We start from the raw sequence: 14,884 nt of genomic DNA on the forward strand, positions 1-14,884 counted from the left end.
TAGTTATTCAGGAGTCAAAAAAACTACGTCGTACGATTTCGAATTGCTTTTTGACGTTGACACCAATATACAAGGATATTTGTTGTTTATATCCTGGCATACGAAGCTGTCCAAATCGTTAGCACGTTTGTCTATTTTATCTTAAAGTTTATGATCCGACACAGTTAATTATGAAAGCAGAAGATTGATTTGAAATTATTTTGCTTTGATTTTCTCATTTTAAAGCGTAAAAATAATATGATTGGTATTTGAGTGCATTATTATACAAGTTTTTATTTCAATAAAACAAGGTAAGTATTTTTTTATCGTTATTTATTAGTATATCTTGTAATAGTTCTGTTGAAATATAAAGTTGTCGGTATTCGTACTGTCCTCTTCCATGTACCGGGTAAAATAAGGTCGAGCATCTTTTTGTAACCCAAAATAGGTTTTACAATCAATCATCTATATTTTAGTGTTGGATTTTAACACATGTTAGCACATGTTACCATGGAAACAAATATGAAAAACTACAGAAATCATTGTTTTAGAGCTTTGCTTGGCAACAACTATAAAACCGTTCTAAATATCTCTAAGAAAGTATATGAACACATATAAGGCTAATGCCCTAGTTGTGTCTTTTATCATTAGAGATATATAATTTTCATTTTCTTTTTCCTTTTACGATAAAAACCCTATACCTTTATATACACGAGAGTACAATGGGCATTAGCGGCCACCTGAATTGTAATACATTGACTATTTGTTGTTGTGATTTGAAAAAAATATATATATATATCGCATATCGCAGGATTTAATTTCAGCATATCTGAGTCTGAAAAAAAAGATAACTGAATAATTAGCCAAGTAAGCCCCGTTTGGTTCCGCCTCTAAGGCCCCGGGAGTGGGTTTGTGTCTAAATTTGCATACAATCAAACTGCAATCATATGATAGGAATTCCAAGTAAGTTTGAATTATTTCCTACTGAAAATATGCAAAATATATCAAAAAAGTGTTGTTTTCCCATATGACTATAGTAAATTTGCTCCTTTTCCCGGGAAAATGGATGACCCGGGTTTTTGAAATTCACAACTGTCTGATAAAGCACATTAGGACCTAACCTGTGCAAGTTCGGAGGAAGAAATCGAAAGAGGCGACTAATGTAATAATATCTTGTGTGACATTAGATCAGTACAATATAGATTTCCCAATATATTGCACCAGAATCATTGACGCATCCAAAATATTTTACTATCAATGTGGTTAAAAACCGATCGTAAGTTCGACATAGTCTTTGTTGCCTTTATAGATATTTCAAAATAACAAAACCTGTTGGAATGGCTACCTTCCAGCTTCGTTTCTCTACTATAGCTTATCTCCCCTTTGTTTGAAACGTCGAATCATACATCCAGGCGATCAAAATTAGTATAAAGCTAGTCTAATGTTTTTTTCTTGAAATATTTCACCGCAATATTCTAGAGACTGGGCCTGTCTGAAAACACTTATATATATACTTCATTCATTATGTTTTCAAATATTTGTTTATGCATTTCCCCAAACACTTAATTTTGAAAATTAAAAAAAGAGTTTCATTTACAATTAATCTGTGTATTGGTATGTGACAGACACAGGTTTGGCCAGGTCAAAGTCCATTCAAGGCGGTAACTCACATCAAAGTGAGGTAAACGAGGCATAAAAATACACACAAAGCAACATTCACGGATAATTCAAACTTTCTTAACTGACTGTGATGTTAAACTTTATAAAATTGGACCACATCCAAAAAAGATTTGGAAATTATTCAGTGATAAACTCCGTTCAAAAAACACGTACAATTTGGAGAGTCGATATAATTTTAAGTACAAGTTAATCGATATGTTTTTGTTACACAGGGTCCTGGGGATTTGTTACAGCTATCCCTCGGCCTAAACTAAGGTATTCAGAGTAATTTTACATGTTTTATGGGTTTAGATGAACTTAGATGCCATACCCAATGATTTATACGAGAAGGGTAGAAAGTTTCCGATGTCGATATGTCGGCCCCACCTAACGTTCTATCATCAAAATTCACAGTCCTAGTCGACGTGCACAAATTCCTAGTACCTTTGGATTTTTTCTTTTAAGAACCTCCTATATGCATATAAAATGTATGTTCATTCCAAAAACACACATCATTTCCGAGCCACGTGCCGAAACATTATGTGTGGTTGGCTGTAACAAATTCTCATGTCCCTGTGGTTTGTTTTATAGCCAATCCGCTAAAGGCGTACCATAAAATGCATTTTGCAATTTTATATTCAGAGATTTTTTTTCAATTTCTCACATGGTTGGAAAACCCAGTCGAACCTTTGGATGTGTGTGATTTACAACTCTGCTATCAATGACATCAGTCGAATATCGATTACATTTCTTTCTGCATGATTTATGATGCTAGATAAAGTTATTTCACTGTCAATAAACAAACATGTTTGACTGTTTGCTTTATATACACTAGTCTAGTTTTCAGGTCAGAAAATGTTAGAAGAAAATCAGCATACATTGTAAGAAACTTACATCATCTAATTAATGTTTGAAAATAAAATCATAAACGTTAAAACGGAATAAATGGTCTCGGCTGCCAGATCGAAAATGTTGTTCATTTTCATTTTGTTATAAGGTTTTGGATTAATTTGACTCCCAGCCGAACAAGGTGTCGGAGCATAACAAACAGTTTTTTTTATTATTCTTCGCCTACCGTACCTTGGAATAGTAAGCAATATAAACTGATTGACTAATGGGAGATAACTCCTATTGCTCCGCTGTTCCAGATTTATGTGAAAAAATACAACAATCCTAAGGGTTCGCTTTCATTGAACGCATGTCTATCGAGAACAGAACCCTTCAATTTCAAAGTTTGGGTACAACATTTTACAAAAAGGGGACGGGGAAACAATGATTGAAGTTTGAAATTATTAAATGTATTCTTTTATTGGCTTCCAACAATGGACTTGACACTTAATCTAGTATATATATATTGGTTTACAAATAGTTGTAGAGCTGGAGAAGCATTTAAGACTCCTGTAGAGGTGATACAGTGCCATGCTTACCACTACGTAACACAGAAGTGCCCAATACGTTTTATTTAGTAAAACATGATGACATTAGGACACAATAACTCGTCCCAAAGCACAAGTTTCCTCTGGTCCTGACACCAGACTTTGACATTTTGACAGATAGATGTCTTGTGTCGGAAATCTATCTGTCAAAATGTCGAAGTCTGGTGTCAGGTCTACTCTTATAACATAATAGGCCGCTGGTCGGCCTTTTTTCTATCGGATATCATTTTGCCGACTGTTATCCATGACATTGTATATCTTGGATATTCTTGTTTTGAAAAAGGAGCAGACCGCTCTGATTATTTTTACAATATATTTGTCCGCACTTATGTGTATCACTAGTGTACAGTGTAATTAACGACAAGTACATTCATGGAAACATATTCAGGGATCGTTCGATTTCGAAGAAACAGAATCGACCACAGACAGTGACACCTAAATATATACATCACGACAATTGAACCGGTAATATGAAAGTGTTGAACGTTCTTCTTACAGGGCTGGTAACGGAGAGAACGCAATCGAAGACGCATTATTTTTTTTACCTCATCTTATGAAATCGTGATAATATTGATCACGAGGGAGAAGGAATATCGTGCCGCCATCACACGCTCAATTTTTCCATCACATTTCCCTTATTCGGAGCCCCTCCGGAAAAGAAATGTGCAAGAGACACCACACCGAATGAAGTAGACAACATTGGCGAGAGAGGAATTCGTTTTGCCATTGCGGTAGGAATACATGATTCGTTTTCCTTTTATTAACCATGTTTCACTTGGGCTTTGCCGTCGTGGAACAGGATTAATCTTGAAAAAAAGGTGTATTCTACTTTATGTTTCGTTGTCCAACTCTGGTAAGGCGCCCGCCAAACATCTCCTAAGGTGCCATTAGAGCTGACAAAGGACGCGAAATCTTCTACTCGTAGTTCGGGCATCAGACGGTGATAATGTCCCAGATATTCTCTCCTCGTCAGACGGTGCCAGATAATGTCCCAGATATTCTCTCCTCGTCAGACGGCGATTCTCTCCTCGTCAGACGGTGATTATGTCCCAGATATTCTCTCCTCGTCAGACGGTGATACTGTCCGAGATATTCTCTCCTCGTCAGACGGTGATAATGTCCCAAATATTCTCTCCTCGTCAGACGGTGATAATGTCCGAGATATTCTCTCCTCGTCAGACGGTGATAATGTCCCAAATATTCTCTCCTCGTAAGACGGTGATAATGTCCCAAATATTCTCTGCTCGTCAGACGGTGATAATGTCCCAAATATTCTCTCCTCGTAAGACGGAGATAATGTCCAAAATATTCTCTACTCATCACAAATATTCTCTGCTCGTCAGACGGTGATAAGGTCCCAGACATTCTCTCCTCATCAGAAGGTGATAATGTCCCATATATTCTCTCCTCATAAGACGGTGATAATGTACCAAATATTCCCTCCTCATCAGACGGTGGGAATGTCCCAAATATTCCCTCCTCATCAGACGGTGGGAATGTCCCAAATATTCCCTCCTCATCAGACGGGGGTAATGTCCCAAATATCCTCTCCTCGGCAGACGGTGATAATGTCCTAAATATTCTCTCCTCATCAGACGGTGGTAATGTCCCAAATATTCTCTACTCGTCAGACGGTGATAAGGTCCCAGATATTCTCTCCTCATCAGAGGGTGATAATGTACCAAATATTCTCTCCTCGTCAGACGGTGATAATGTCCGAGATATTCTCTCCTCGTCTAACGGTGATCATGTCCCAGATATTCTCTCCTCGTCAGACGGTGATAATGTCCCAGATATTCTCTCCTCGTCAGACGGTGCCAGATAATGTCCCATTTATTCTCTCCTCGTCAGACGGCGATTCTCTCCTCGTCAGACGGTGATAATGTCCCAGATATTCTCTCCTCGTCAGACGGTGATAATGTCCCAAATATTCTCTCCTCGTCAGACGGTGATAATGTCCCAGATATTCTCTCCTCGTCAGACGGTGATAATGTCCCAAATATTCTCTCCTCGTCAGACGGTGATAATGTCCCAGATATTCTCTCCTCGTCAGACGGTGATAATGTCCCAAATATTCTCTCCTCGTCAGACGGTGATAATGTCCCAGATATTCTCTCCTCGTCAGACGGTGATAATGTCCCAAATATTCTCTCCTCGTCAGACGGTGATAATGTCCCAGATATTCTCTCCTCGTCAGACGGTGATAATGTCCCAAATATTCTCTCCTCGTCAGACGGTGATAATGTCCCAGATATTCTCTCCTCGTCAGACGGTGATAATGTCCCAAATATTCTCTCCTCGTCAGACGGTGATAATGTCCCAGATATTCTCTCCTCGTCAGACGGTGATAATGTCCCAAATATTCTCTCCTCGTCAGACGGTGATAATGTCCCAGATATTCTCTCCTCGTCAGACGGTGATAATGTCCCAAATATTCTCTCCTCGTCAGACGGTGATAATGTCCCAGATATTCTCTCCTCGTCAGACGGTGATAATGTCCCAAATATTCTCTCCTCGTCAGACGGTGATAATGTCCCAGATATTCTCTCCTCGTCAGACGGTGATAATGTCCCAAATATTCTCTCCTCGTCAGACGGTGATAATGTCCCAGATATTCTCTCCTCGTCAGACGGTGATAATGTCCCAAATATTCTCTCCTCGTCAGACGGTGATAATGTCCCAGATATTCTCTCCTCGTCAGACGGTGATAATGTCCCAAATATTCTCTCCTCGTCAGACGGTGATAATGTCCCAGATATTCTCTCCTCGTCAGACGGTGATAATGTCCCAAATATTCTCTCCTCGTCAGACGGTGATAATGTCCCAGATATTCTCTCCTCGTCAGACGGTGATAATGTCCCAAATATTCTCTCCTCGTCAGACGGTGATAATGTCCCAGATATTCTCTCCTCGTCAGACGGTGATAATGTCCCAAATATTCTCTCCTCGTCAGACGGTGATAATGTCCCAGATATTCTCTCCTCGTCAGACGGTGATAATGTCCCAAATATTCTCTCCTCGTCAGACGGTGATAATGTCCCAGATATTCTCTCCTCGTCAGACGGTGATAATGTCCCAAATATTCTCTCCTCGTCAGACGGTGATAATGTCCCAGATATTCTCTCCTCGTCAGACGGTGATAATGTCCCAAATATTCTCTCCTCGTCAGACGGTGATAATGTCCCAGATATTCTCTCCTCGTCAGACGGTGATAATGTCCCAAATATTCTCTCCTCGTCAGACGGTGATAATGTCCCAGATATTCTCTCCTCGTCAGACGGTGATAATGTCCCAAATATTCTCTCCTCGTCAGACGGTGATAATGTCCCAGATATTCTCTCCTCGTCAGACGGTGATAATGTCCCAAATATTCTCTCCTCGTCAGACGGTGATAATGTCCCAGATATTCTCTCCTCGTCAGACGGTGATAATGTCCCAAATATTCTCTCCTCGTCAGACGGTGATAATGTCCCAGATATTCTCTCCTCGTCAGACGGTGATAATGTCCCAAATATTCTCTCCTCGTCAGACGGTGATAATGTCCCAGATATTCTCTCCTCGTCAGACGGTGATAATGTCCCAAATATTCTCTCCTCGTCAGACGGTGATAATGTCCCAGATATTCTCTCCTCGTCAGACGGTGATAATGTCCCAAATATTCTCTCCTCGTCAGACGGTGATAATGTCCCAGATATTCTCTCCTCGTCAGACGGTGATAATGTCCCAAATATTCTCTCCTCGTCAGACGGTGATAATGTCCCAGATATTCTCTCCTCGTCAGACGGTGATAATGTCCCAAATATTCTCTCCTCGTCAGACGGTGATAATGTCCCAGATATTCTCTCCTCGTCAGACGGTGATAATGTCCCAAATATTCTCTCCTCGTCAGACGGTGATAATGTCCCAGATATTCTCTCCTCGTCAGACGGTGATAATGTCCCAAATATTCTCTCCTCGTCAGACGGTGATAATGTCCCAGATATTCTCTCCTCGTCAGACGGTGATAATGTCCCAAATATTCTCTCCTCGTCAGACGGTGATAATGTCCCAGATATTCTCTCCTCGTCAGACGGTGATAATGTCCCAAATATTCTCTCCTCGTCAGACGGTGATAATGTCCCAGATATTCTCTCCTCGTCAGACGGTGATAATGTCCCAAATATTCTCTCCTCGTCAGACGGTGATAATGTCCCAGATATTCTCTCCTCGTCAGACGGTGATAATGTCCCAAATATTCTCTCCTCGTCAGACGGTGATAATGTCCCAGATATTCTCTCCTCGTCAGACGGTGATAATGTCCCAAATATTCTCTCCTCATCAGACGGTGATAATGTCCCAAATATTCTCTCCTCATCAGACGGTGGTAATGTCCCAAATATTCTCTCCTCGTCAGACGGTGATAAGGTCCGAGATATTCTCTCCTCGTCAGACGGTGATAATGTCCCAGTTATTCGCTCCTCGTCAGACGGTGATAATGTTCCAAATATTCTCTCCTCATCAGACGGTGATAATGTCCTAGATATTCCCTCCTCATCAGACGGTGATAATGTCCCAGATATTCTCTCCTCGTCAGACGGTGATAATGTCCCAAATATTCTCTCCTCGTAAGACGGTGATAATGTCCGAGATATTCTCTCCTCGGCAGACGGTGATAATGTCCCAGATATTCTCTCCTGGTCAGACGGTGATAATGTCCCAAATATTCTCTCCTCATCAGACAGTGATACTGTCCCAAATATTCTCTCCTCGTAAGACGGTGATAATGTCCGAGATATTCTCTCCTCGTCAGACGGTGATAATGTCCTAGATATTCTCTCCTCATCAGACGGTGATAATGTCCCAAATATTCTCTCCTCGTCAGACGGTGATAATGTCCCAGATATTCTCTCCTCGTCAGACGGTGATAATGTCCCAGATATTCTCTCCTCATCAGACGGTGATAATGTCCCAGATATTCTCCCCTCGGAAGTCACTCCCTGACCCCGTACCTCTTTCTTTGTCTTATCTTTCTTTATTTCCACCTTCTTCTCTATCTGATGAATTGGGCTAGGAGAAGGTCCGCCTCTGCTTTGGTAGAGCAAGATACTGTATTTCCAACATTTCTTCTGTTGACATTGTGAACCTCACAGGGGTCACTGACAGAATGATTCTGTGTAGAAAATGCTTCAAATATATATATATAGCAATACACGCAAATGAATGATTGCTGCCCATATAGCACCGTGGACTTAATTACCTGAATTCTAGCGTGGGAACTAGAAGATAACTCATTGATCAAATGTATGGACTTGATAGGGTTGCTTGAAATGGTATTGTGAACGTGGACCGACGGCAAAATAATTTGAAAGGACTCAGATCTGGACGGCGCAATAGCGGTACGAGAACGGCTTTCAATCTACCCATAGTTGTCGTTCCTTGCACTAACTTACACCTAGATCTACCAACGGCTCAACAGGTGAGTACACCAAAATGTCACTTTGTCTGTCATATACTTCGACCTGTTTTCCCTTTAAAAGCCAATTTAGTTCATGTTGTATTTTTCAAATATATCTTATGCTCATCAAGAATCCAACAGGTGCCAACAACGTGGGCTTTTTTATGTGACATACTGTATAAAACCCACGTGGTAGAGCAGGTGACGTCCGATAGGGAAATCGAACCCCGGCCGTCTTGGTAAAAGGCAAGTTCACTTTCCACGGCGCCACTCGACAATGCAAAATAAAACCAAAAAGCACGATGAACTGTGCTGGTTTGGGGTTCAAGAAAGTTCGTTCTTATCAAGCTCTCGACAAGTATCAACGAGTCCTCACTTCGTACTCAGAACTCTTGATTCACTTTGCTTAGTGGTGATGTGAACGCAGCCCCTTGAGTGTGTACCCTTAGCATTCCCTTGATCACACATCAGTATCAACAGATAAGGGTCCTTAACTTTGGAAAGTCAATTTATGTAAAAATTAACGCACAACTTCCTGCAGACGACCAGAAAAAAATGACATTTGGAAAAATCCCAATTCAAATCACCACTCTCTTGAGTTTACTCAAACCTTATTTTGTACCTGACGAAAATAGACGTCACCACAACATGGGTAGACGGCGGCCGAATTCTTGGATTTTATGGGGAAATGTATGGCAAGCCAAGTTGTCATTTATGCATGGAGCAATGTTGATCCAGTACTTAACCAAATTATATAAGATATCTTATTTAATTATATAAGATATCTTATATACTTCATGAGATATCTTATATACTTTATAAGATATCTTATATACTTTAAATGCAGCTGAATTTTCGCAATCATAAAAATGTGTCGTTCTGTGTCCTAACCAAACTGAATCCATACACAAGTACTGCCAGTCAGATCAGTTTAAGACTGAATCGATAGATATCCTTACAACAGGAAAACTGCCAGTCAGATCAGTTTAAGGCTGTGCAGTTTGAGCCTGAATCCTTACACCAGGACTACTGCCAGTCAGACCAGTTTGAGACTACATCAGACTGAATCCTTTCACCAGAACTACTGCCAATCAGAACAGTTTGAGACTGAATCCTAACACCAGGACTACTGCCAGTCAGACCAGTTTGAGACTGAATCCTAACACCAGGACTACTGTCAGTCAGACCTGTTTTAGACTGAATCCTAACACCTGGACTACTGTCAGTCAGACCAGTTTTAGACTGAATCCTAACACCTGGACTACTGTCAGTCAGACCTGTTTTAGTCTGAATCCTAACACCTGGACTACTGCCAGTTAGACCAGTTTGAGACTGAATCCTTACACCAGGACTACTTCCAGTCAGACCAGTTTGAGACTGAATCAGCCTGAATCCTTACACCAGGACTACTGCCAGTCAGACCGGTTTGAGACTACATCAGACTGAATCCTTTCACCAGAACTACTGCCAATAAGAACACTTTGAGACTGAATCCTAACACCAGGACTACTGCCAGTCAGATCAGTTTGAAACTGAATCCTTACACCAGGACAACTGGCAGTCAGACCAGTTTGAGACTGAATCCTAACAATTGGACTACTGCCAGTCAGACCAATTTGAGACTGAATCCTAACACCTGGACTACTGCCAGTCAGACCAGTTTGAGACTGAATCCTAACACCTGGACTACTGCCAGTCAGATCAGTTTGAGACGGAATCCTTACACAAGTCTACTGCTAGTCAGACCAGTTTGAGACTGAATCCTAACACCTGGACTACTGCCAGTCAGACCAGTTTGAGACTGAATCAGACTGAATCCTAACCCCTGGACTACTGACAGTCAGACCAGTTTGAGACTGAATCCTAACACCTGGACTACTGCTAGTTAGACCAGTTTGAGACTGAATCCTAACACCAGGACTACTGCCAGTCAGACCAGTTTGAGACTGAATCCTAACACCTGGACTACTGCGAGTCAGACCAGTTTGAGACTGAATCAGACTGAATCCTTACACCAGGATTACTGCCAGTCAGACCAGTTTGAGACTACATCAGACTGAATCCTTTCACCAGGACTACTGCCAGTCAGACCAGTTTGAGACTGAATCCTAACACCAGGACAACTGCCAGTCAGACCAGTTTGAGACTGAATCCTAACAATTGGACTACTGCCAGTCAGACCAGTTTGAGACTGAATCCTAACACCTGGACTACTGCCAGTCAGACCAGTTTGAGACGGAATCCTTACACAAGTCTACTGCTAGTTAGACCAGTTTGAGACTGAATCCTTTCACCAGGACTACTGCCAGTCAGACCAGTTTGAGACTGAATCCTAACACCTGGACTACTGCCAGTCAGACTAGTTTGAGACTGAATCAGACTGAATCCTTACACCAGGACTACTGCCAGTCAGACCGGTTTGAGACTGAATCCTTTCACCAGGACTACTGCCAGTCAGACCAGTTTGAGACTGAATCAGACTGAATCCTTACACCAGGATTACTGCCAGTCAGACCAGTTTGAGACTACATCAGACTGAATCCTTTCACCAGGACTACTGCCAGTCAGGCCAGTTTGAGACTGAATCCTAACACCTGGACTACTGCCAGTCAGACAAGTTTGAGACTGAATCCTTACACCAGGACAACTGCCAGTCAGACCAGTTTGAGACTGAATCAGACTGAATCCTAACCCCTGGACTACTGCCAGTCAGACCAGTTTGAGACTGAATCAGACTGAATCCTTACACCAGGACAACTGCCAGTCAGACCAGTTTGAGACCGAATCAGACTGAATCCTAACACCTGGACTACTGCCAGTCAGACAAGTTTGAGACTGAATCAGACTGAATCCTAACACCAGGACTACTGCCAGTCAGACCAGTTTGAGACTGAATCCTTACACCTGGACTACTGCCAGTCAGATCAGTTTGAGACTGAATCCTTACGCCTGGACAACTGCCAACCAGACCAGTTTGGGACTGTATCCTTACACCAGGGAAACTGGTTGCCTTACAAGTGTCAGCTATAGGGATTTTCCCTTTAGTTCAGTGGTAGAGCATCGGGCTGGAGAGCCAAGGGTCCCGGGTTCAAGCCCCAGCGACAGCACTATCCTTATCACTATTCCTCTTCCTACTTCAATAACTTACAACAGCTTCTGTCATGTGTTTGTCCTGACATATTTAATAAGATTAGACTTCGCAGAAAAACCCTTACCACAGATGTCACAATTACATAGCTCTACTACTTTATGTGACTTGATATGTGTGGATAGTCTAGATTCAAGTGAGAAGCGTTCGCCACAGACATCACACACAAATGGCGTAACTTTTGTACATGTCTTTATATGGTTCTGTAGTAACCGTACTTGAACAAAACTCCTACCACAGACAATACACTTCGCTCCTCCTGGCGATAAATATAATTACCCGTTAATATGGCCGTTAACTAGTTAGGGCTATATTCGCGTATACCGGGGTTGAAACGGTACGTGTGGCGCAGAAATTTTCCACGATAAATGAACGCACTTGGACCGTTCTATAAGTAGAGCTAAAAATGCACAGTTTCGGAGAATAAAAAGCAATGTATCAAGAATAATATGCCCTTCTTCCATCCGTCCACTAAATTACATAACGTATCTTAAAAACTACACGTGACTTGACATTGTTTAAGAAAGAAATAACGCAAATTGGCAATTGTCAGCATTTTAGTTCCGGTCAGGTATGCTGGACCCCTCAATCTACAGAATCAAATCTACACGTGACAATTTTTCCTGAGGTCAGCCTCGGTCCAGATCTGTACCTGTCGTTTTCTTTACAGGTTCAACCGTTTCAACCGAATACGCGAATGTACCCCAGGGCTACAATCGCGTATCCCGGTTGAAACGGTTCGTGTGGCGCAGACAATTTCCACGTTAAACGAACACACTTAGACCGATCTATAAGCAGAGCTAAACATGCACAGTTTCGGAGAATACAAAACAATGTATCAAGAATATTATGCCCTTCTCTCAGGCGTCCACTGAATTACATAACATATCTTAAAAACTACATGTGGCTTGACATTGTTTAAGAAAGAAATAACGCAAACTGGCAATAGTCAGTATTTTAATTTTGGTCAGGTACGTCTGGACCCCTCAATCTACACGTGCCGAATTTTCCTGAGGTCAGCCTCGGTTCAGATCTGTACCTGTCGTTTTCTTTACAGGTTGTACCCTAGTTGACTAACATTAAAAATAATACCCGGCCTCCTCTCCCCCGGCCGGGTATTAAATCGATCACATGCCTTGTAATGGAGCAAGCCCGGTGGGGCGATTTAAGAATTAATTAACAGCACATTGGTCCGCATCCATACATAGGGTTGTAGTTGAACTCTGCCTAAAATGTCGTTAATTTATCGGATTTGGTTCGGTTTATTGGTTTAACGTCCTATCAACAGCTAAGGTCATTTACAACGTTAGCTCACAAGTGATTGTGGTTGTTTCGAATCTTGTTCAAGAAGATGGATCCGAGACCAAAAACTGTTTTCAAGTGCAAAACAGTACAGATCATAGTTTTAGATTAAAATATTTTATTGGCAAACAGTAACAAAAAGGATTAGTAGCATTAGTTACAACATTATCAACACACACTCTTTTGTAATATACTATACAAGACAAGACACAAACCACTTAGAATATCTAATAGAATGAACGACAAATATATAACTGTACAAAACTGGCGTTCTGGTCATTTGCACCACACATATCCAAAGTGGATAGTGGATTCAAAGGTTATGTATCAGGTTTAAGTCAGAATCTGAACCATTTTTTATTTGATTTATGTCAATAGTAAGCCTCACCGTAAGCAATGACACTAAACCGAAACAACATTGAGAAGATTTTAAAGATTGTCATCACTCGCAGAGAAGATCGCGTCATTGTCAACAGAATAGTGCCCTTAGTATGAACATTCCGAGTCATACAGTATTTGACGCACATTGACGCTATCTTAAACGGTTTCGTTGATATGTACGTAGAAAGCGTTTAACATTATCTATAAAACAAGCGTATAGACAGACGGTGAAGTTACACTTATCAATCAGTACAATTTTTTGAAAGGATCCAGTTACAATGGCCACACATCAGGAAGATCAACTCCAAATGAGATCGTAAACATGCACCAGGGATCAAAGATCATCACATAACCAGATCGTGAACACGTAGGGTATGAGGATCAGAGTACACCTAAGGGCGGATCATATCCAGCACGTTGTAATTTGCCCACGGTTTCCCACGTTACCTTTTCCGGAAGTTTATCTAGAACAATATCCCCAACTATAAGAATTTCTACGACCAGCTCCTTTCGGCCATGTTCGCCGATCGACGAGTATAATCTGCCCCACTGTAGCTGAAAGAATGGGTTGTCATGAATATTGATTTCTTTCAAGTTTTCGACACACCAATCCATCTGTGGATCACCTGCGCGAACAAGGAGCATTCTGACGTATTGTGTGTTACCATAGTAATGGGCGCATTCAAAAAATAACGTCGGTTTATTTCCCCGTTGTTTTTGTGGAGGTGCACTTTTGCGTCCCGTTGCATAGCATTCTTTCTGATTTTTCTTCGGCTTCCTTTGTTTCTGTTTCTTTTTGGACGTCTGCTCCTTTCCCCTTTTCCCGCCTTTACCTTTTTTGCCCTTCCCAGCGTACGTGTCGTCCTCACTGCTTTCTGCATCCCATACGTCATCGCTGTCGACCTCTCTTACTTGAGTTACTTCCTCGTTTGACTGAAACATGTAAGTTATCAAATCCTTCACCTTTATGCACAACTGATGATTTCCATAGGGTGACTTATTGGGAAGGATTGTTGATAGCGCCAACCAAACTCCGGAGAGGTCCGGGTTACTTGCAAGCGGAGCCTGCTTTGGAAGCCCTGTAAATCCACCCTCTAATCGGCCGATTTTCAAAATGGACTCTTTCTTCTTCATTGATGTACAGTGAACAAAGAATTTCATCTCCTCCGGTTCGTAAAAGTCTGCATGTCTTTTCAGTAATTGTTCCCAGTAATCGTCCAGTATATCTCTGCTCAGGCCGGTAACGTAGTTCCTGTCCGCCATGTTCGTTTTTACCTTATAAGGTTTGTAAGCAATATGCTTAGCTACTTACTATACCTACCCGATCGAGATGCCTATCTACCTTGTCAGGTGTTTGTAAGATTAATATGTATGGTGGACTTTTACGGAATGAAACTCGATAAGGTTTTGTAAACCTTTGTTCAATCCCATTGCAATTCATTGCAACAAAAGTGTGTTTAAACTAAACGAGATGATTGTCATCTACGAAAGTCATTGTAAACAAAGAGTTTTATAACTGATATGGCTGTATGGCTAATTATACAT

The 14,884-nt window shown here is 41.4% G+C and overlaps 1 protein-coding gene across 1 annotated transcript; it reads right to left on the reverse strand.

Moving 5' to 3' along the window:
• Positions 1-4,921: 4,921 nt before the first annotated feature.
• On the reverse strand, positions 4,922-14,602 carry LOC110452485 (cell surface glycoprotein 1-like). The gene is made up of 2 exons (XM_021501046.1): positions 13,787-14,602; positions 4,922-8,179 (listed from the first exon to the last, which is right to left on the reverse strand). Exons 1-2 carry the CDS (start codon positions 14,600-14,602, stop codon positions 4,922-4,924), a joined length of 4,074 nt encoding a protein of 1,357 aa, XP_021356721.1.
• Positions 14,603-14,884: the final 282 nt, after the last annotated feature.

Source organism: Mizuhopecten yessoensis, unplaced genomic scaffold, assembly GCF_002113885.1.
Source record: "Mizuhopecten yessoensis strain PY_sf001 unplaced genomic scaffold, ASM211388v2 scaffold6719, whole genome shotgun sequence".
Taxonomy (NCBI): Eukaryota; Metazoa; Mollusca; class Bivalvia; order Pectinida; family Pectinidae; genus Mizuhopecten; species Mizuhopecten yessoensis.

Excerpts from the sequence above, each read along its gene's own strand:
- LOC110452485 (XM_021501046.1), bottom strand. The coding sequence starts at position 14,602 with ATGGCGGACAGGAACTACGTTACCGGCCTGAGCAGAGATATACTGGAC. Across the intron at positions 8,180-13,786 it reads TAGATAAACTTCCGGAAAAG|AAGAAATGTTGGAAATACAG; the intron begins GTAACGTGGGAA and ends CAATGTCAACAG.